Genomic DNA, 20,792 nt, shown 5'->3' on the forward strand with positions numbered 1-20,792 from the left:
AGTCGGCCGCTGTAACACTGACCGCGAAGCTTCGTGGAGTTGTCGAAGCTTCACAAGCCTCAGGCGCTAGCCCGCCTTTCTACGCTAGATTAGGCAGGCGCAAAGTGCGCGGTGCCGATGCGTCCTATCGAGCATTCGAGCATCAATCCCCGCTCTTGCGATATCAGCTTCCGAAAGCGCATTGGGTCTACGGGAATCATGACGTGCGACGGAGCTGCAGTGCTTTTGTGTGGCTAGTGCTATGCAGTGCCAATCTTCAGGACGGAGTACATGGGTGGCGTGAGGCACATTGGAGGCTGAACCGAGGGACGGGTAATTACTCCGCAAGATACCCGTGGACAACAGGAACACGAAATTGCTGACAGGATCATCCCGCTAAATTTCCGAACACTGACAGCTGTTACATGTAAGACCATACAGCCTTATAGAAAGTCAACTAATCACCATATCAAACTAATCACCATACAGTCCGAAAGTCTACATGCCAGTCGTTATAGCTTGCATCGCTACACTTAGCAGACGGCTTGCGCGTTGATTTTGAGAAGTGTTGACGTAGACACGGGCTTGGTAACACCGCAACCCGCCTTTCACACATTGATGCGTGCTCAGATGAGTAATCTGATCGAGGCACAATGAGACACGAGACGCAGTCGAACGGGCTCAAGCCACATTCCCACATCCATCTTCCATCGCCCAGGCCAGTTCATGTGATCAAAGGGCAACCACAGAAAGAGCAACATGGGACATCAACTCCTGCCAATTCACTGCAGCAGTCAGAGCATGCTATAGAGGGACCCAACAGCGAATTATGAAAAGATGCCAATCTTTTCGCAGCATTCTCGCTACTACGAGCATCCTTTGGTCAATGAACGGAGGATGACCAGAGCGATGAACCCAAATGTATCGTAAGATGCCATTCGTTAGTTCATGAAAACCATCTGCGGCCTTGCGCAATATATCAAGACCTAAGCTATCTGTGGTATTAACAAGGCGGTGTACTAGTTGTTCAACAGGCAAGCTGCTTGACATTCACCCCATGTTTGGTGGAAGACCTTTGTCCAGAACAAAGCCCGAAAAGAGAGTGTGAGGGCAAATTCCTTGCCAAAATCTTTACCTGAATGCATATATACTGCTACTGTGTCTCTATCTGGGCATTGGCGCCCAGCAGAAGCCATGGTAGAGACTATATACTCGATGACAAGCTTTCAGTCTTCACCCTCAACGCCCGGCATTGTCTTATATATACTGTCGCATTACCTGCGTCCAGCGTCCAAATGTGTGAAATGGCGGCTTACGTGGTGAACCACATCCTGGTGAACCACCTCCCACACGATGGTGTGTGAAATACACGCAGTCACACTGTGTGCGAGCGATGTCCCTTCGTCCTCAAAAGGCCGGAAAATCCGTCAATACATTGGATCATTCCTCGCCATACATCGTTGTACAACGCAGTTGAACAGTACCGCACTGTGAGCCAGACCTCCGTCAATATGAACCACCCTCCAGCACGGTCGCGCGAGCAGTACTTTTTAAGCCACGTCAAGCCGTCGCCCCCTTCAGACGATCCGGCATGTCCCATCTGCAGAGATCCCTGGAGTCCCGATACGTACACGATCATTCGGACGATATGCGGCCATGTCTTCCATCGGGCGTGTCTAGATCGATGGCTAGGTGAGGAAGATAGTCAGAACACATGTCCAACCTGTCGTGCAGTTTGTTTTCTCCTGCCCCCAGCACAGGAGACCGTGGTTCAAACCGTAAGCCCTAATGTCGACCACGGATTTGATCCGGGGCTTGGGGTTGACTCAGGTTATCTGACCAACACTGTCTTTGGTCTCATGGCTACAACGATCCAAGATGTGCTTGGGCCGCTTACAGGAACCGAAGATATCCGCAGGCAGTTTGGTATCGATCTCGAAGACCCCAATGATCCCCTGCGGTTTCTTCAAGCCATGAAAAACGTCGTCCATGCAGGTGTACTACAGGGTCGATTTCCGCTAAATTTTCAGGAAGGCTGGATGCCCGAACTCAGGCTCAGACTCGGAGACTGGCAGACTATCAAGTTCCTGATAGCGTCACTTTTCATCTCTGCGCATTGGCGACTGATGACCCCATGGCAGTGGGCCGGCGTACTGGCCGAACGAAATCGGATTGGGCGTGCTGCATCTGACTCGGCGGACTTTGGACCATCCAGGGACTCTTGGATAGAGTACATTAACGACCGTTACAATGCCGAGTATGAAATCTCGATTGACGCCTACTTCCCAGGCGCCGGTATCACACGCTGGAGGGAGACTGATACGACTGGCCGAATAGTCAACGAAGATGAGCTGGACTTGACCATGATCGACGGCACTTTGGCGACCAACATCAACGTTCCGGGTACAGACTTCAGTCCGGGGCCTCTACTGTACTTCCAAGGTAACTCACTCTGGATTTCGGAACGAGTGATGGGCAACATTGTGGAGTTGAGCATCGACAGCACTTCGCGTACTGTCTATATGCGTAGCTCCGCAAATCGCGAGTTCAGGGTAGAGTTCCTTCCCCATGGGATACAGGAAGACGCTTGTTTGCCACCAGTTACGACAAACATGATAAGGCGCGGTGGAGGGCTGTTCTGTTATGGGTTCTGTTGAAAAGCGTGTAAAAACAAGTGGAGCGGATTCATGGTATGTTGTCACGGGTTGTACGAGAACGAGCTGTCGTCGCTGACGCGCTAAAAGCTGCCCCACCCGCGTGGGAGCTTCCCAGGTTGCGTCGCGTCGCTCATCGCATCTTCACTTGGGCACTTCAGGATTTGGCACTCTTGGTCACGCGCAGGGCTATGTGCGCTCTTTCTCGTAGATTTTCTGCCTCTCGCTCATAGAAAATTGCGATAGCTAGACCTGGCGAATCCACCCATTTCTACCTTACGCATAGCAGACCTTTCTCTGACACACTGCAACATAGACAAGATGAAATATAGCGGGTAATCCTTCACCTTCCACACACCTGATATTCGCACAGAATTAATACTGTAGGCTATATTTCGTCTCCAACCCCTCTACCAACATCGACGCCTCTCTCGCTATCGTCAACACCCTGATCCAAGGCATCGAGACCAGCTTCCCAAACACCACACGACAGCAAACACCATGGTCGCTATCATACCGCGCATTTCGCGACACCATACCTCCGGGTTACCAGCCACCTGCGGGCGCAGACGGTAAACCAGAGCCATACGTACATTCATACCAGCACCTCCTCCACCTTTCGAGCCTCTCGCCGAACCGCACATATGTCTTTGCACAACCGCGAGCGCAACAGGAAACTATGACGTCGATACCGCTGCGACAACAAGACGCACATGCCTCAGTACTGCGATACCAATGTTCCGCTCTGTGGACGCCGAGACACATACTCGCGGTGCGAGAGGGGGCATCATATAGCGGGGGGCTCTGTTCGATACAAATCGGCGAGCTACGAGCGACTCGTGAAGGACCACAGTCGGGCGCTATCTCATCACCCGGTGTCGTGGTCTGCATTAGCACAACGTTGGGCGCTGAGGACACGGATGGCAACATGGACTCAGGCTATGGCACAATGGAGAATGGTACAGCGATGGAATTGGACGCAGAGGAAGTTGACATTGAGTATGCGCAGGCTGTGGTGCGCGACTGCTGGAGTAGGATCAAAGATGGGCGCGATCTGGGACGGTCAGAGATCAGGGAAGTGATGATGGCTTCGACTGCAACGAATAAAAAGGGCCAGGAGCAGGAGGCGATGGTGCGCATGTGGTGCGATGCTCTGCGCATGCGCGGATGAGCCAATATTTGCATATCATTTATCATCAGATACCCAATGTGAGAACTTGAGATGAACATGTGGCACCAGGTGTGACGCGGACCACACTCAGATCAAGTAGCATGCAAGTGAATCATGAATAGTTTTACAGTTTGATTGACTATATGCCAGGCCTACCCTGCCTAGACACTCATACGACCATCTAGTCTCATTGCCTCCTACCAAATCCCTAGGTATCCCTACAGGTATCTAAACTACAACAACGTAAAGGGCAAAGAAAGAAAAAAGAAAGCGAAGGTGGTAAGGTCAAGTATTAAGGCAACATCTTGCGCACATTCAGATTACAACACATAGTTGAAGATCGATCCCCAAAGCTTGATCAGCTCGCGCCATAACCCTAGACCGGACATATGCAAAAGGAAATTTCTGGGAAGGCGAAAGAAGGGAGTAGTAATAACCAGCCAGTAGATGAAGGATAAGTATCGCACAATGAAGAAGATACACGACATCCAGGTAAGGCTTACTGCGCACCAACCTCTTCTTCTGCCCAGCCAGGGAGACCACCGTCACCCTGGATGGCAAGACCGTAACCGCCGTTGCCGCTGCCGAAACCACCGATACCGGAGCTTAGGCTACCGAAAGAACCCTGCTGAGGTGCTTGGGTTTGCTGCATGGAGTGGTTGAAGGGGCCCTGAGTGAAAGCGGGCAGGCTCACAGCGCGAGAGTGTTGACCGCGCGAGTTGAGGTTCGAGGGTGCGAGGAGGCCACCGACAGTAGTAGCACCTGAGCCACCAGCTGACGTACCGTTAATCAGACTGAAGCTCGATGTGCTTTGATGGGAGCTATGAGAGTGGTGTGGCTGAGGAGTGTTCAGATCGGCACTGTAGAAAGCAGCTTGCGGCGACTGGAAAGATTGCTGCTGGTTCTGCTGTTGCTGTTGTTGCTGCTGTTGCTGCTGCTGCATGCTGGCCTCGACCTGTTGTTGTTGCTGCTGCTGTTGCTGAGCTTGTAGGTACATCATGAGGGGGTTGTTGTTGCCGGAGTTCATGATGTTACCTGAAGCAGGTGCTTGAACGGAAGGGAACTGGCCGTTGGTGCTTTGGCCAGAGCCTGGTGCGCCAGAGCCAGTCGGCGAGACTGAAGCACCAGCACGGTTGGGATGTAGTCCGTTGATAGGCGATGGTGACTGGAGACCATCGCTACCGGCTTGCTGAGCCTGGGCCTGCTGGCTGTTCATCTGGCGAGGAGGGTTACCGCATCGGTCCTTTCCGAAGTTGACCTTGAATCGCTTGTATTCGTCACGGCCACGAATCGCTTCAATTGCCTTAATGGCATTGGCAATGTTGGTGAAGTTGACGAATGCACAGCTCTTCTCGCGCAGGGTGTTGACCAGCTCGATCTCGCCATACTCCGAGAAATCCTGCCTTAAGCGGTCTTCGGTCCAGGACTCATCTAGGTTGCCGATGTAGACGTTACGTGAGGCACCACCACTGACAGCAAGGGCAATCGCAGGCGGGAGAGCACCAGAGTGCTTACCCCATCCGATCTTCAAGCGACGGTTGTGGATCATAAGCCCCTGGAGATTGCTAAGAGCGTAGAAGGACGCAGCCGACGTCGGGTCGATGAAAGTAACGAAGCAAATGTGCTTATCCGGAATATACCTGATGTGGTGAAGAAGACCACCGCGCACAACATTGCAGATCTCCTCGATGGTGGTTTCGGGATGAATGTTACCTAGGTAAACTGTTCGGTTACCCAAGTTGTTCACACCACCAGCAGAGGTCGCGACCGCCGCGGCAGCGACAGATTGCTGAGCAAGAGCATTGGAGATCATGTCGCGGTCAGCACCATTCAGAACATGAGCGTAGCCAGGCGCGATACCCAGGTACTGCGCGGCATTCTGCTGCTGGGTCTTCGAAACGTAAGCGCATCGATCCTTGCCGTAGTATACGCGCCTAGGCGCCTGCCACTTTGGCTCCTGGGGAAGTTGAGACACAGCCTTGATGGCATTTCCAATGGACAAGAAGTGAACAAAACCAATAGCCTTTTCCCGGACGATCTTGACGGTATCAATGGGACCAAATTTGCTGAGGTCTTCGCGGAGTTCGTCCTCAGAAACATCCTCGGACAAGTTACCTAGGTAGACGTTGCGAGAGGCACCTGATTGCTGCACAGCCAAGGCCACAGATGTGGGGACCTGGGACGGCTTTCCCCATCCAATCTTGATGTCCTGACCCCTGATTGACAGCTTCTTCAGAATGGCGTCAGAGTGGAAGTGAGTGGCGGAGCTGCTGTCCAGGAAGGAGATGAATGCGCAGTTCTTGTCTGGGAGAAGCCTGACGGACTCGATTTGACCACTGCGTACATGGCCGAGGATCTCCTCCGCAGAAGTCTCAGGGGGGATGTTGCCCAGGTATACAGTCCTGCTAGTTCCAGATACAAGACCGGGAGCAATCGGCATTGAGGAGCCGAGTCCACCGAGACCCTGCGCGCCGTAACCAGGGAAACCTCCAGTAGGTGACTGGGGCCCACCAAAAAAGCCACTAGTGGGAGAAACCATGTTCTGGTACAGCTGGGGCGAAAGAGGCTGTTGCAAGGGGCTTCCCATCTGGTTGTTCTGGTGGTTCTGTTGCTGAGACTGATTCTGGCCAGCGAACTGTGCGAAGTTCTGAAACTGCGGGGAAGCGAAAGCCGAGGGCGAGCCTGGCTGGAAGGGGCTACCGAGGAGCAACTGCGAAGGGAGCAGAGGGGTGAAGTTCATGTCGAAACCAGTTCCTGGAGTCTGCAAATCGTTGCCGTTCTGGTTGCCAGGGTTGAGTCTGCCGGTATTGATGGACATGTTGTTCGCCCTCTCCGGGTGTCGGTCGCCATAGCCGGGCTGGTTCGTAGCGAAGGCGCCGTGCGAGAAGCCGTGGTGACCGCCGTTCATCTGCCTGTGGAAGCTCGACTGGAGACGAGGACCGCTGGGGGCGTTCGGGGCGCCGTCGTGTTGCTGCATACCGAGGAGGTGCGGAGGCAGACTGAAGCTGTCCCGCGCGTTTTGAGATAGAACCGCCGTGGTGAAGGTGTATTACTGCGTCCGGGACTCGTTGGACCGGACGGCGAAATATGTATGGCAGAAGGTGAAGTTGCAACCGGTTGCAGAGAGGTCGCCGGGCTTGCGAAGATGCTGCTGTATTACAAGATGTAGAGCGTTCTAGAGGACATTAGTTTGAGCGCAGTGGAGACGCATTGGACAAGACGTACTTCCAAAAGCACAATGGCAACGAGTCGTTTGCAGGTCTAACAATACAAGACACGCTCACAACGCAGGCAATCGGGGCCTAAAGGATGCAGGCACAGAGATCCAGAAGGGTACTGTCGCAGGCTTGCACGGTGGACGCAGTGGAGGCGCAATTAAATGCCGTGGGCCAGAGCTGCCGAAGAACAAACTCGCGTGGCTTGTTTGAGGATGCGTGCACCAAAAGAGCGAACAATAAGAATGAAGTGCAAAGAAGCAAGCTTTGCCGGGAGCCTCGATGCGGGGAGAAGAGGACAGAATGAACGAAGGGGATCGAAGAAGAGGGATGCGACCTGAAGTCGGAGCGGAGGAGAGAAGAAAGAGGTCGGTGAGAAATGCTAACTAGCAGGGCACATTAGGAGGCAGCCGCAAATGAGGCAGCCCAAAGCGGACAACTAGCGCACCGCCCATTTTAAACGCGCAGGCCACGTCTGAATCGTGCAAACCACCGTCGCCACGAACCGCTGCCCTGCAGTTCTCTGGCCCCCCAGACGCCTGTGCTAGGCGGCGTGGTATTTCGTGCAGCGACGCGCCCCCGTGCCTGGCGTAGACGGCCTTGTGCTACCAACGGCGCAGCTCGGTATCCTCCAGCAGACGCGGCCAACGGGTAATTGCAGATATGCACACCGTCCCTGACTAGACGAGCCGCCTGATAGTGCTGCTCTTAAGACGGGTCCCTTTTTTCCCTTTGTCACGCGAACACGAAAGGGTCCAGATCGTATTGCGGCGGCTCCAGTTCCAGGCGTAAGGATGGCCCTTAGTGCCAGCCTGCCCATCGCCGCGTCTCAGCAAGCCGTATCGAGCGTTTCCATCTGGTCTGGCTCCGGGGTATACTACTGCGAGCGTTCGCCAGGTGTGGAACAAACACGGAGCGCTCCGTCTTCGGGGTATCAGATGTCAAACGCCATCATGCGAAACCTCCACGTGTGTCATGCTTACCCCTGGGGGTTTGCTGACTTCTAGAATGACGTTTGCGTATTCTACTGTTTCCAAGGTTGACGTGTTCTGTACATACGCGACCACGGATGCTGGATGGCAGGGATTATCCATAAGCGAGCACGTGACGCCCAACTACGAGCGACTGGTCAATCTGTGCTTTCCGGCGATCGTGCATCAACCCGCTGTCAATTCTCCCATGGCACAGCTATCTCCGTCCATTGCGCAGTGCGCCGTCGTGGCTACGGCGCTCAAGGTGCTGCTTTTTCCTGCTTAGTATGTCTTGCTGCACAATTCTGAAGTATAGTTCCTCGTCCTTGCTGACCATCTCCGGCAGTAAGTCGACCGACTTCGAGGTTCATCGTAACTGGCTTGCTCTAACGCATTCCCTACCCATCAAGGAGTGGTACTATGAAGTCAGACAACCATGCCGTCAACGCCACGCAATTGTTCCAATCTAACACACTCCAGAAAACGTCTGAATGGACCTTGGACTATCCGCCGTTCTTCGCTTACTTTGAATGGCTAATGTCCCAAGCTGCACCCTATATTGATCCCGGTCTGCTCAATGTAAAAGATCTTGGATACAACAGCTGGCAGACCGTATACTTCCAGCGTTCTACAGTCATTGTTACCGAGCTCGTCTTAGTCTACGCTTTGCACCTGTACTTACACACCACCCTACTTCATCTGTCCGTTACTAAATGCTCGCCAGCTATGTGAAGACCTCAAAGTCCAAAGTCACTGCTCACGCCGCTGCACTCTCTGTCCTGTTGTCACCAGGACTGCTGATAATCGACCACATCCATTTCCAGTACAATGGCTTCCTCTATGGCCTCTTGGTCCTCTCTATGGTCTTGGCCCGCAACAATTCGACCCTCCTATTGTCCGGTCTGCTCTTTGCAGCGCTTTTGTGTCTCAAGCACATCTACCTGTACCTCGCGCCTGCGTACTTTGTCTACCTTCTGCGTGCGTACTGCCTGGGACAGCGGTCGTCGTTCCCGTATTTCACTATACGATTCTTCAATTGCATCAAGTTGGGCGTCGGCATCGTCTCTGTCTTCGCAGCCGCTTTTGGGCCCTTTGCAATGTGGGGGCAGATAGGGCAAGTGTTCAGTCGCCTGTTCCCGTTCTCGCGAGGTCTGTGTCATGCCTACTGGGCGCCGAACGTCTGGGCGATATACTCGTTCTCTGACCGAGTCTTGATTTACCGTATGCAGCTTCCCAGTACCACTTTGTATCAAGCTAACACTGCCAGTGGCCCCGCGTCTTGGACTTCATGTTGATCAAGAGGCAGTGAATAGCGTCACTCGAGGGCTTGTGGGAGACACGTCTTTCGCAGTACTTCCGGACATAGACCCATTGATATGCTTCCTTCTAACTCTTGGAACACAGATAGTAGGTGTATCGATATCCTGGGTGATCGATTGAACTAACGTCATCCAGCCTGTCCTCCTCCGCCTTTTGTACAAACCTACTTGGGAGGCCTTCATTGGTGCTGTAACGCTGTGTGGCTACGCATCTTTCCTATTCGGCTGGCATGTCCACGAGAAGGCAATCTTGCTCGTGATAGTTTCATTCAGCTTGATAGCGCTTCAAGATCGTCGATATTTTGGCGCTTTCCGACCTTTGGCTGTTGCTGGTCATGTGTCCCTCTTTCCTCTCCTCTACACGGCCGCCGAGTTCCCTGTGAAGACAGTCTATACTATCTTCTGGCTCGTACTTTTCCTTATCGCCTTCGATAGGCTAGCTCCTGCGTATGTAACCTATCCTTTCTTTCGGGTCTCCGCTGACATACAATAGTTCACCCAAACCTAGGATATTTTTACTTGATCGCTTCTCCCTGCTTTACATCGCTCTTTCGATACCTCTGATTGCATACTGCTCACTGGTTCATGGCTTAGTGTTTGGTTCTCGTTATGAATTCCTGCCGCTCATGTTCACGAGTTCGTATTCAGCCGTCGGAGTGGTGGGCAGCTGGGTCGGCTTTCTTGTAGTTTACTTTGATTTGTAGATGCATGAGAATCCAATAAGTCTAAAAGATAGATCTTGTTAATTACACGACCTGGGAAATAAGCTCCTCTGGATGTGGCAAGCTTGTCGTCCCAATATCTTCTTAAGCAGCACTCGTCTAAAGCGCAATCGCATGCTGTCCAGTAGTAGCCTTCAAAAGTCGAGCTCTTTCTGCTGGGCCACTTTGGAGAGTCTCGCGGATGCTTAGGATATTCGAAGGGTATGGCACGCTTGCTACCAGTGCTGCAAATGGGAGATATGGTAGCAGCAGTGCGAGCATGGTAGTGAACACACACTCCTGAGTAAACTTGATACTGTGAGGATATCGGGGATGATGTTTGATACAACATATAATACCATGCCTTCTAACGTGCGGCTGAGTGTTGGGGTAGAGTTGTTCGTGTTGGTGTGATTGAGCAAGTGGGTCAGGCTGCCCCCAAGGGTTTGCTCGGGGTGGCTCGAGGCATGAGCTTTTCATGACCGATTATCACAGAACTTGATAATGCACAAGGTTTGCCGAAGTTGGAATAATCGATGCATGCATATCGCAGCATGATAGAGCTCATTGCTACGGTTCGAAAGAGTCCAAATATGTTGATATTTTGATGGTAGTGGGGTGTGTAGCTTTGACGCGTGGGTGGTAGGGTGCGAAGGCAGTCCTTGCCAAATCAAGTATGGTAACTAGTGCCAAGGGACTACGGGCCTCTTCCACTACCCTCCGCTCGCTTTTCTCCCCCATTGACTACTCTCCGACTAATCCTCTCCACCCTACCTCACAACTTCCCGACTATCACGCTCTTACCACTCGCGAACTCACCCACACGTCACCTAGACGCGCTCTCGGAACTGATCGACGCGTCTCGGAACGCTACTCGGACCACCGAAGACTGCGACGACGATTTCGAAATACCTTTCCTGGCGCGTAGAGACGGACAATCGATCAACTGCCTACAGAGGGGCCATTGCCCCCACCTCTCACCGCAAATTACCTCGAGCAGAGGTAATCGGCGCGCTTCGATTGTCGCGACACTTCCGAAGTTTGCGACGCGGCACCGTGGACGTCGAACAGGCTACATGAGCTAGGGATCAGGCCAACATGGTATAGTTTGGGTCGCGTTATATACAGGAGCGTGTGCTAATTGTTTTCCAGGTTCTCTACAAGCGTAAACCCGTCAAATTCGAACCGCTGCCGAAGAACCTCGATGACAGCACTGAGGTACGCTACATACTCTGTTGGACCATAGAACATACATGCTAAAGTCGCTGGATAGGTGTGGCATATCGAACAGACTGGAGAGGTCTTCACAGACTATGAGCGGTTCCTTGAGAGGTAAGAAAATATATGGAATGACGTCAGGTAGGTACATGTCGCTCATGAGGTGTAGATTCGACTTCTATCAACAGCGGAGCTTCACATGCCAGGCGACTGGTCATTCAGGCTATACCTATTTCGAGGCCCAGGAGAGCGAGGTAGGCTCCACGTCAATACTCGTCAAGGCCGACGAAGAGGTAACATCCGTGCAGACGGAAGCTTCCAAAGAGATCAACAGCATCTTTCCGGATGGCTTAAGGTCTCCTGTCCTTCACTATGTCCAGTTTCAAGACCACCATCGGATGGATGACCTAGGTGAGTCAGTCTTGCTTGCTTAGCCCATGAGTGCTGCTGACATACTACACAGTGAATGATGTCTACGATGTATGTCCACGAAGCGATACCAATACCCACAAGGAAATCCACGCTGACCTGTTCGCAGCATTTCAAGGAGCACTTTATGCTGAATGATCGGGTTTCCGTCGAAGGCGACCACTCGCGCCGCTTCGGCAAGATCACCGAGATCACGGACAGCAGTCGACTACACAGCATGTTCAGTGGTCAGTCCATGGACGACAACATTCGGACATACACCTACGTCATCACTATGGAAGACAGCGGTGAAACCGTCACCAAATACAAAGCCTCAGAACTCCAGCGCGATCGAAAGACCTATTCCAAGCTCATCCTGAAAGCTTTCCTTCGCAATGCCCTGAAGCGTGAGTCATGGATTGGTGCGCCATGGATGGTCAAAGACAGCTTGGCAAAGAGATACGACATACCCACCAAGCTTCCTGACAAGAAGACCCGGGAGGCTATTTTGGCTGCTAAGAGGGCTACCACTGGCGTACCCAACGGTGTAACCGAACCTGTTCAACAACAATACCCACAGCAGATGCCCAACGGTCATGGTCCTCATGTCAATGGTCATAGACCACCTTTACCACCTGGACAAGCGCAGCCTACCTTTGTTAATTTCTCCGCAAGCGGCCCTCCACCCTACGCACAACAAGGTGTAATGCCTCCATGGGCAGCTGGAAACCCTCATCGGCCAGCTTATTTTGCCAACGGCCCGCCGATCAACTACTCTGGACCTCCGCAGATAGTGACTGGTCCACCACCCAATTTCCTGGCTCAGGTGCCGCCTGCCCTTGCTGCGCAATTAATGCAGATGCATGCGCCTGGTCATGGCCCGCCCATCAATTTCCCATTCCAAACCAGCTTCAACCATCAACAAGGTCCCCGGCCATCAAACCTTCCACAGCCTCAACAAGCGCCTCCACCGCCCCGTACTATTGAGTATGTCAAATACCCATGCGAGGACCTAGAGATCAAGCAACCTCGTCTACAGGTCAACCGACCACCATTGAAGTTCCTCTCCGACGACGTTCCTGAAGGAGTCGAGCCGCCGGCTGACGAGAAGAAGACCGGCATCTTGATGAAGAGTATTGGCCCGTTGCTCTGTATCTGGGAGACCCTCAACGTTCACGATACCATCTACATGCTAGACTCTTTCACCTTCGATGACTTTGTCGACGCTATGCGGTTCTCGCATGAGACAGTCGAGTGTGAGTTGTTTGTAGAGATGCACTGTGCAATCCTGAAGCAGATTGTCAACGACTCCGGCAAAATCCAGACGTCCCTACCTAACATGGCCGACGGCGAGGATTCATCAGACGAAGATTCGAGCGAAGAGTCAACGCCCACACCCGAGCCCGAGCCGCCTGTTCGAACTACTCGTAGCAGTTTGAGGAAGTCGGGTGCAGCCCAACTCGTTGCTAAACCACGCACACCCACGCCTGAGCCTCCGAAAGAACTCCACAAAGCCGAGGAATTCGACAACGAATTCGACTGGGTCGAGCAGTGCAAGACTCGCAATTTTGCGGACGGTGGATGGCAGGCAGTCATGGTCGCACTCCTCTACCGCCTTTCCTTTGATCCCGCGCGGAAGGAAGCCTGTGACGAAATCCTTGCTGAGCTTGTCCCTCCTGATGAAGAACCTACCATCACCACCATCGCCACCAACTACGCGAAGCTCGATGTCAACCTCCGCATCTCTGCGCTCGAGATGATTCTGAATCTTACTGTTGTCACTGAGAATTTCCGCGATCAGCTGGTCGCCGCCGCCCAGGAAATGACTCGCTTGCGCAAGGAAAAGATTGAGTACCAGCGCAAACGCAAAGAGCTGGCTGATGAACTTTTCAAGCTGGATTTGGAGCGTAAGATCCACCTTCCTGCCAACACGCCGGCGTCGCCTACGGATGCCAAGATGAATGACGATGTGGATGCATCCATGACGAGCGTTAACGATGGGTCTAAGGAACCTGCCGAAGCCGAAGCGGACGGTGGCAACGATGCACCTACTTCCAAGGGCAGGACCCGCCCGGCGAACAAGAACAAGCGCAAGGCGGCTGCTGAAGAAGCTCGTAAGGAGAAGGCGAAGAAGGCCAAGGCAGATGCTGAGAAGACCAAGAAGCAGAAGGAATGGGAGAAACTACTACAAGCGATTGAGAAGAAGAAAGACGAGCTCAAGGAGTGCGAGGACAACATCAACGAGCTTGACGATGATCTGCGCGAAACTCTTGTGCATCGTAGCAAGATCCTTGGCAAGGATCGATTCTTGAACAAGTACTACTGGTTCGAGCACAATGGCATGCCATTCGGCGGTGTCCCGAATAGCTCTACCGCCGAGTATGGGTACGCCAACGGACGAATTTGGGTACAGGGACCGAGCGAGTATGAACTTGGTCCAAACTTGGAGGAACCTGCCCTCTCTCAAGACATGCAGCGCTTTGGCTACACTATCCCGCAGCGTAAAGAGCGAGAAGAAGGTCCGACGCACCTGTCCAACTCGAACCAGTGGGCGTTTTACGACGACCCGGAGGACATTGACAAGCTACTTGCGTGGCTCGATGAGCGCGGCCATCGAGAACGTGTTCTGCGCAAGGAGCTACAAGCGTTCCGTGACCGTATCGCCGAATACATGGTCAAGATGCGGAAGCATCTGGAGGACTCCAACAAACCCCAAGAAGAGGACGATGATGACAACAAGACAAGAGTGTCGACGCGAAACAAGACCTATGTCGACAAGGACACCCCCAAGGATCGCTGCTTGCTCTGGACCAACAGTATCATGCGTGAGGAGTTTGGCCACAACCACATCGAAGAATACGAACCACCAAAGAAGGGCAAGGCGAAGCCTGTCAAGGCATCCAAGGCCAAGGGCCGAGGCCGTTAATGCAGTCTCTTGTGCCACAAGCCCACGCAAGAGGCGAAGCAAAGTGGAAACGACCACAGGCTTGCTCTAAACCAAGGTCACAAGATGTATATCAGCCTACTGGGCAGCAACGTACCCGAGGATGACGAGCTCCACAGAGCTAGTGAGGACGTTGGCAACACCGCAGTACATTTACGAATGACGACACAGCATACTTTGGCGATCTACGGCGTTTTGATACCATGAGCCTTGGTGCTCAAAGTACATGTTGAGCATTTTAGGGAGTTCGGAAGGATGCAGAGCTGACCGCCATTGCGATGGCCAGTCTTGCCAGCAGAATTGGTTCATGGTTTTACCCGATATCTATCTATGGCGGGTTCTTCGGTGGTGTGCTCAGTCGACATTCTGTCGATCTTGACGTGTATGGCGTTTAGCATTTGTCAAGAGCGCACATTGTCAGTATAGCTAGAAATACCAAAACAAGATTGAGTTAGTTTCCGTGTGTCGTGTGAAGTATCAGTTCCAGCTCTGTATTCCACGTTCGGCATGAAATCTTGAACTGTTCATGTTCGATTGGTACCTAACACCTGACTAGCTGGCCATTTCGGGTTAGTACGCGATACGCGGCTGCTTGACGCGACCGGAGGCCGCCATCAGCAGCGCATGCAACCAGACCTGTCGCCTTCCATCAGCAAGAGACATTTTAACATCGGATACGTCTCCACTACACTTGGAAAGATCCCTCGGAGTGATTAGAGGTCCACCGAAGCACTCCGCAGGCGTCGTAGAGCCGCCAAAATGGCTACGAATGGCACACGAAAGGGTGAGCTGAACTCCGCACCCCTCCCCGGCGCCGCTACGATGGAACTAATGTACCGCAGCACCTTCAGCCACAGAATCTGGAGGCAACTCTAGCCTACTGGACACAAGCGCAGTGAAAGACATAGTCAAATCGGAGAAAGCCAGGATCAAGTTGAAGATCAAGAAGCCGGTACCGAAGCCGTCGATATCTGGGAACTGGAAGGAAAGCGACGCGACCAGTACGTCACCCACAGCGCGCTGTATCTGTACATGCACGTGAGTCTACACAGCGGTCTAACATGTTATTAGACGTCGAGACCAAAGCCCCCGCTCCGTCGACCACCTCGCCTGTGATCAATCCTCTGGACGAGAAAACGATTGCCGGCTTCCCCAGCGGCCGACCCCTAGACGATAAAGTGGACACAGTACAATGTAAACACTGTCGCCGACCCGTACTTCGCGCATCGTCTGCGGCGCATATTCGTGAATGCTTGAACAAGAAGCAGGAGAAGCTAAAGAAGAAGAAGGAGGCCAAGGAAGCCAAAGATGCAGCTCTGCGGAAAGAGAAGGGCGAAGATGAAGAGGGCGGCAAGTCGCGCAAGTCAGCCATCAAGGGTGCCTCGATAGACGGCGATGGCGCAAAGAAGGGCAAAAAGCGGAAACTCGACGGAGACGCGGAGAAGGCGCCGAACGCCAAAAAGAAGAAGAAGGATGAACCCAAGCAGAAGGGAGCAAAGCCCAAAGGCCCAGTCGATGTTGAGAGGCAGTGCGGTGTCTCTCTACCGAACGGCGGATACTGCGCAAGAAGTCTGACTTGCAAGAGCCATAGCATGGGTCTGAAGAGGGCCGTTCCAGGACGAAGTCTACCATATGACATGTTGCTGGCGCAATATCAGAAGAAGAACCAGGCTAAGATTCAACGTCTGTATCCCACAATCACCCAGCTAGAAACATTGTGTACTAACATATCCTTAGGGTCTCTCATTGATGCCAACGCGCCTCTACCCGAAGACCTCGAGCCCTCGGGCGCTGTTGATTCCGACGAAGAGAAAGACTCTATAATGGCGGCGCTCTCTCGACATCGGCCACGGCCCATGGCAACATACACGCATACCTCGCAACGCTCGAAATACCAATACATCCGCATGAAAGGCATGATCCGCTCAGCACTTGGCGCGCCCCCAGGCGGAGGCGGGTCCATGTTCTCGGGTGGTGATAATATGAGCACCGGACGGGGCATGGCACTCGGTATGATGGGGGCGCCATTGAGTGCAACCAACGAGCACTTTCCGCAAAGCGCTGGATTTGGCGCACCGCTGAGCGCCGGGCTGGATGGTGGAGCAGGGAGCAGGAGGCCAAGTGCTATCGGTACAGGCGGACCCCGACAGATACTCCCTGGACAACTACCCGGACCTGGCCAACAGCGGAAGGGCAGTATAGCGAGTGTTAGCGCCATCTAGGAGGAGGCTCTTTTTCCTAAAAACGCCATGTTGGAGGAGCCATCCTGTGCTACGGGTAAAGACAATGACGAGGAAAAGGTTACGAAGACGAACGTTGACAATCCATGGGAGGGTATGGGAATCGAAGCGTAGAGAGATGCAGTGGCGTTCACGGATGGGACATGATTTTCACATGATGGCTTTACATGGAGTGGAACGCTTCGGCAGGGCTATGGAATGTACCCTGGGTTTGGTTCGTGTATGATTTGGGGTCGGGAGTTTGACATGATACCCTCTCAGTTTTTGATGATTACCAGGAGTATTAGACGTTGACAGTGTGATTTGATCACATGAAACCAATGGCATTCCTTTGATTCTTTGCAGAGGCCTGATCTCTAGTCTAATGCTGACGAGATACTGGGAATGCTTCTAGGGAAAGATGGTTAGAAAATAACATGGCTGATGTGCGGCGAAAGCGGACAGTGTCTTAGTAGACGACCATGTTATGACTCCCCTTGCATACCCCAATATCCCACTCTCTGTGCTTTGGGTACCGTCATCTTGAAATGCAGATCGTCCTCATCCTCGCCGCTTCCCAATGCATTGTCGTCATCGTCTCCAATGTTGTACTCTTCGTCGTCACTGCCATGGCGGTATTTGGACTGGTACAGATTGCGATCGAACTCGTCGTCGTCACTCATCTCGTCCTCTGGATAGTCGTTGGCGTAGTAATCCTCTGCATTCTCGTCTTCGTCATCCGTGTCGAACTCTCGGTCGCTGTTCTCGTTGTTGTCCCACCAGTCTGCGTCCTCTTCGCTGATAACTAGAAGACCGACTGTGCCTGTCGGGGCAGGGGCGTCTGGTAGAACGGGTTCCCGGACGTAGTGATCGTATACGTATTCACTGTCAATATCCATGGCGTCGCCATCAGCCATTGTGCCATCTTGGGCTGCGAGGGCTGCAGCCTTGTCCGGGTGCCGTTCTGCAAAGCGTTTCGCTGGCACTTTGGGCTTGTGTTTCGAAGGCGAGGGGAGGGGTATTTCGAGATTGTCTACCTTTTCCACCTCTTTTGACAGGGCTTCCAGGTTGCGTACATCGTTTTCTGAGGGCTCGGTGACGGGTGGTTTCCGGTGTATCGAGGGTTTGGCTGAGTGGTGTAGTGCACTGCCGGCGCCTGGCCGCTTTCGTGGTCGCGGTGTAGAGTCTGGTGTGGGTTCTGGTATTGGTGCTTGCACTTGTCCGCCTGCTGGGATGTTCTCCTTGGTGACCTCTTGTTCCTCTACGAAATGCCGTTTTGCACCAATCCTGGACACAGGATCAAGGCGAAAACGGCGCGCGAGAGTTGGCGTGGGTGGTATTGATTCCTGTTGGACATCGTCGCCCGGCTTGGTGAGACGCTTGTATGCAAAGTCGCTGCTTCTTTGTCGCTTGATGTCCTTTTCGGCGTGTTCGATTCTAAGAGAGTCGACAGGCGCATCGGTGCGCTTCCGTTTGATGGAGATTGTGTTGGGTGGGAGTTGGTATGACATGTTCGTAGCAACGAAAGAAGATGTAGTCCTAAAATACGTCTGGTCTATTTGACGCTCGCAGCTAAGTATTTGGTGGTGAGATGGTGCAGCGAATCGGAGGGGCAGCGCGGGGAGGTGACATCAAAGCATTCCAGATGCCGCGCAGGCAGAGCCCCAGTCCACTAGCGCGATCTACACCCGCGTGTCACCCGTCGACTCTCGAGCTCACCCACGCGATATGATCATGAGTCCTACTAGCACCGACACGGCTTGAACATGTCCGCCTGTATCCACCCGTACAGTATTCGTCTTCCTTTTCAAGACGTCTCTTCCTCGTAGACGTGTATCGGCATCTCCGCAACTCCGCAGTACATCCCCGAGAGCACCTCGAACGCGACGACACCTCCCATCATGGATCGCATCCGCCAGATATTCGATCGCGAGAACACTTCGGCATCGTATGAGCCACTAGAAGGAGGGTCTGAGCGGCCAGATGGCGAGCGTATCGAGCGCGAGGATCAGGCATTCTCGTGGACGGACTATGCTGTCTTCACCCTGTTGGGTGTCTCGATGCTATGGGCTTGGTGGGTACCTCAGACATGACTGCAGACATGATACTGACTGCACTAGGAACATGTTCTTAGCAGCAGCCCCGTACTTCCAGCGACGCTTCGAGTCCAACGATAACCTCCTCCGCAACTTCCAGTCCTCCATCCTCTGCGTCTCCACCGTAGGCAACCTCGGCTCCATGATCGTCTTGACCAAGCTCCAGGCTCGTGCCAACTACCCCAAACGCATCGTCGCATCGCTCGCCTTGAACGCTGTCGTCTTCACCCTTCTCGCCATATCCACAAAGTTCTTCCTGAACATATCCGTCGGTGTCTACTTCGCTTTCCTCATGATCATGGTGTTGAGCGCTAGCCTTGCCACAGGCTTGTGCCAGAATGGCGTCTTTGCATATGTATCGGGCTTTGGAAGAGAGGAATATACCCAGGGAATCATGTCTGGTCAAGGCATTGCCGGTGTCTTGCCTTCCATCACCCAGATCATATCGGTTCTGTCTGTGCCTAAGAAGCAGCATACCGACGGAGCGCCGCAAGAGTCTAGCACCTCTGCTTTCATCTACTTCTTGACCGCCACGGCTGTCTCCGCTGCAACATTGGTAGCCTTCTTCTACCTCCTCTCCAGGGCTAGCTCAAAGCAGCGCCTGTCACAAGCATCGTACGACCAAGGACCCGAATACGGCCCAACGCACAACGAGCGCAAGAGTGTACCGCTGACGCGCATGCTCAAGAAGCTCTTCTGGCTCGCCGGCGCTGTCTTCATCACCTTTGCAATTACCATGTTCTTCCCTGTCTTCACGCCACAAGTACTAAGCGTACGCGATCCAGCAACGGCTCCTCGCCTTTTCCAACCAGCAACTTTCATCCCTCTAGGCTTCTTCTTCTGGAATCTTGGTGACCTCATGGGTCGAGTGGGACCCGCTCTACCTGCCCTTCGTCTTACGCATCGTCCACGCCTCTTGTTCTTTCTGTCCATCGCGCGTGTACTCTTCATACCCTTGTACTTCCTCTGCAACATTGGTGGGAAAGGCGCCGCCGTCAACTCCGATTTCTTCTATCTCTTCATTGTACAGCTACTCTTTGGCATAACAAATGGCTACTTGGGTAGCAGCTGTATGATGGGTTTCGCTGAGTGGGTTGAACCAGAAGAACTTGAGGCAGCAGGAAGCTTCATGTCGCTATCTTTGGTTGGCGGCCTTACCACGGGAAGCTTCCTCAGTTTCTTTGCTGCGCAGTCCTCGTGATCTGGGGGAGTCTGGTAGTACGGCTCCTCCACGCGACTAGCATCAGCGGTCTCATTGGTAGCCAGAGACGTATAAAAGAGTTCATGAGTAATACAGAGTCCCTCTATTCATCTCCGCCAGTTGTCACGAGAAATCATGGCTACGGGAATCATCTACATAGTTCTCAGATTCCAGCTCCACCTCCGTACTGCTCAGCAGATTAGGGAGGATGGAAAACGTAGGAGACCCTCGTTCAGCTGGGCAGAGAAGATCCGGCATGATCAGGATTTCGCCCAGCTTGAAGACCGCGACAACACATACGATGAAGTGGAAGTGGTAGCTGCAGACGGTGGGCGGTGGAAGACGAAGTTAGCCCATAGCAAGTCTTGCGAGGAAGACGTACGAATCTCTGGCCACAACCCCGTTAAGGACGTCGCTCAGCAGCTCCTGGTCGATGAAGCGAAGAAGCATATAGACGGGTTCAGGGCAGCCAGTATCAAGGTGACAAGAGCTCCAAAGTCTCTATGGGATGTTTCGGAGCTAAATGATCACATGATGGATAGCATTTTTTACGTTGTTCATCAGCCGATGACGCTTGATGATGGGACTAAGAGTGTCATGACTAGGTATTGGTGGGAGGTTGTCGCTGTCAATTTTGGGAACTAGGATAAACTAGGGACATATATGGATCAAACCTAGGTGGCAGCGGGTAGTAGC

General features: G+C 53.0%; 6 protein-coding genes across 6 annotated transcripts; 4 read left to right on the top strand and 2 right to left on the bottom strand.

Moving 5' to 3' along the window:
* Positions 1–1,693: 1,693 nt before the first annotated feature.
* J4E84_002877 (uncharacterized protein) lies at positions 1,694–3,804 on the top strand (the record flags this gene model as incomplete). The annotated part of the gene is made up of 3 exons (XM_049385495.1): positions 1,694–1,757; positions 1,810–2,410; positions 3,021–3,804. 3 exons carry the CDS (start codon positions 1,694–1,696, stop codon positions 3,802–3,804), a joined length of 1,449 nt encoding a protein of 482 aa, XP_049246372.1.
* Positions 3,805–4,303: 499 nt separating this feature from the next.
* J4E84_002878 (uncharacterized protein) lies at positions 4,304–6,781 on the bottom strand (the record flags this gene model as incomplete). The annotated part of the gene is made up of 1 exon (XM_049385496.1): positions 4,304–6,781. One exon carries the CDS (start codon positions 6,779–6,781, stop codon positions 4,304–4,306), a length of 2,478 nt encoding a protein of 825 aa, XP_049246373.1.
* Positions 6,782–8,198: 1,417 nt separating this feature from the next.
* J4E84_002879 (uncharacterized protein) lies at positions 8,199–14,562 on the top strand (the record flags this gene model as incomplete). Its single annotated transcript, XM_049385497.1, has 12 exons — positions 8,199–8,275; positions 8,337–8,415; positions 8,471–8,664; positions 8,715–9,211; positions 9,258–9,397; positions 9,446–9,756; positions 9,803–9,890; positions 11,163–11,228; positions 11,284–11,342; positions 11,398–11,639; positions 11,692–11,708; positions 11,767–14,562. 12 exons carry the CDS (start codon positions 8,199–8,201, stop codon positions 14,560–14,562), a joined length of 4,566 nt encoding a protein of 1,521 aa, XP_049246374.1.
* Positions 14,563–15,339: 777 nt separating this feature from the next.
* On the top strand, positions 15,340–16,802 carry J4E84_002880 (uncharacterized protein; the record flags this gene model as incomplete). Its single annotated transcript, XM_049385498.1, has 4 exons — positions 15,340–15,364; positions 15,423–15,581; positions 15,652–16,263; positions 16,318–16,802. The coding sequence occupies 4 exons, from the start codon at positions 15,340–15,342 to the stop codon at positions 16,800–16,802; spliced, it is 1,281 nt and encodes a 426-aa protein (XP_049246375.1).
* A 482-nt stretch (positions 16,803–17,284) lies between these two features.
* J4E84_002881 (uncharacterized protein) lies at positions 17,285–18,310 on the bottom strand (the record flags this gene model as incomplete). The annotated part of the gene is made up of 1 exon (XM_049385499.1): positions 17,285–18,310. The coding sequence occupies one exon, from the start codon at positions 18,308–18,310 to the stop codon at positions 17,285–17,287; it is 1,026 nt and encodes a 341-aa protein (XP_049246376.1).
* A 390-nt stretch (positions 18,311–18,700) lies between these two features.
* J4E84_002882 (uncharacterized protein) lies at positions 18,701–20,096 on the top strand (the record flags this gene model as incomplete). The annotated part of the gene is made up of 2 exons (XM_049385500.1): positions 18,701–18,873; positions 18,920–20,096. 2 exons carry the CDS (start codon positions 18,701–18,703, stop codon positions 20,094–20,096), a joined length of 1,350 nt encoding a protein of 449 aa, XP_049246377.1.
* Between the last annotated feature and the right edge of the window lie 696 nt (positions 20,097–20,792).

This window comes from Alternaria hordeiaustralica (assembly GCF_023758085.1).
Source record: "Alternaria hordeiaustralica strain BMP 2776 chromosome Unknown scaffold_4, whole genome shotgun sequence".
NCBI lineage: Eukaryota > Fungi > Ascomycota > Dothideomycetes > Pleosporales > Pleosporaceae > Alternaria > Alternaria hordeiaustralica.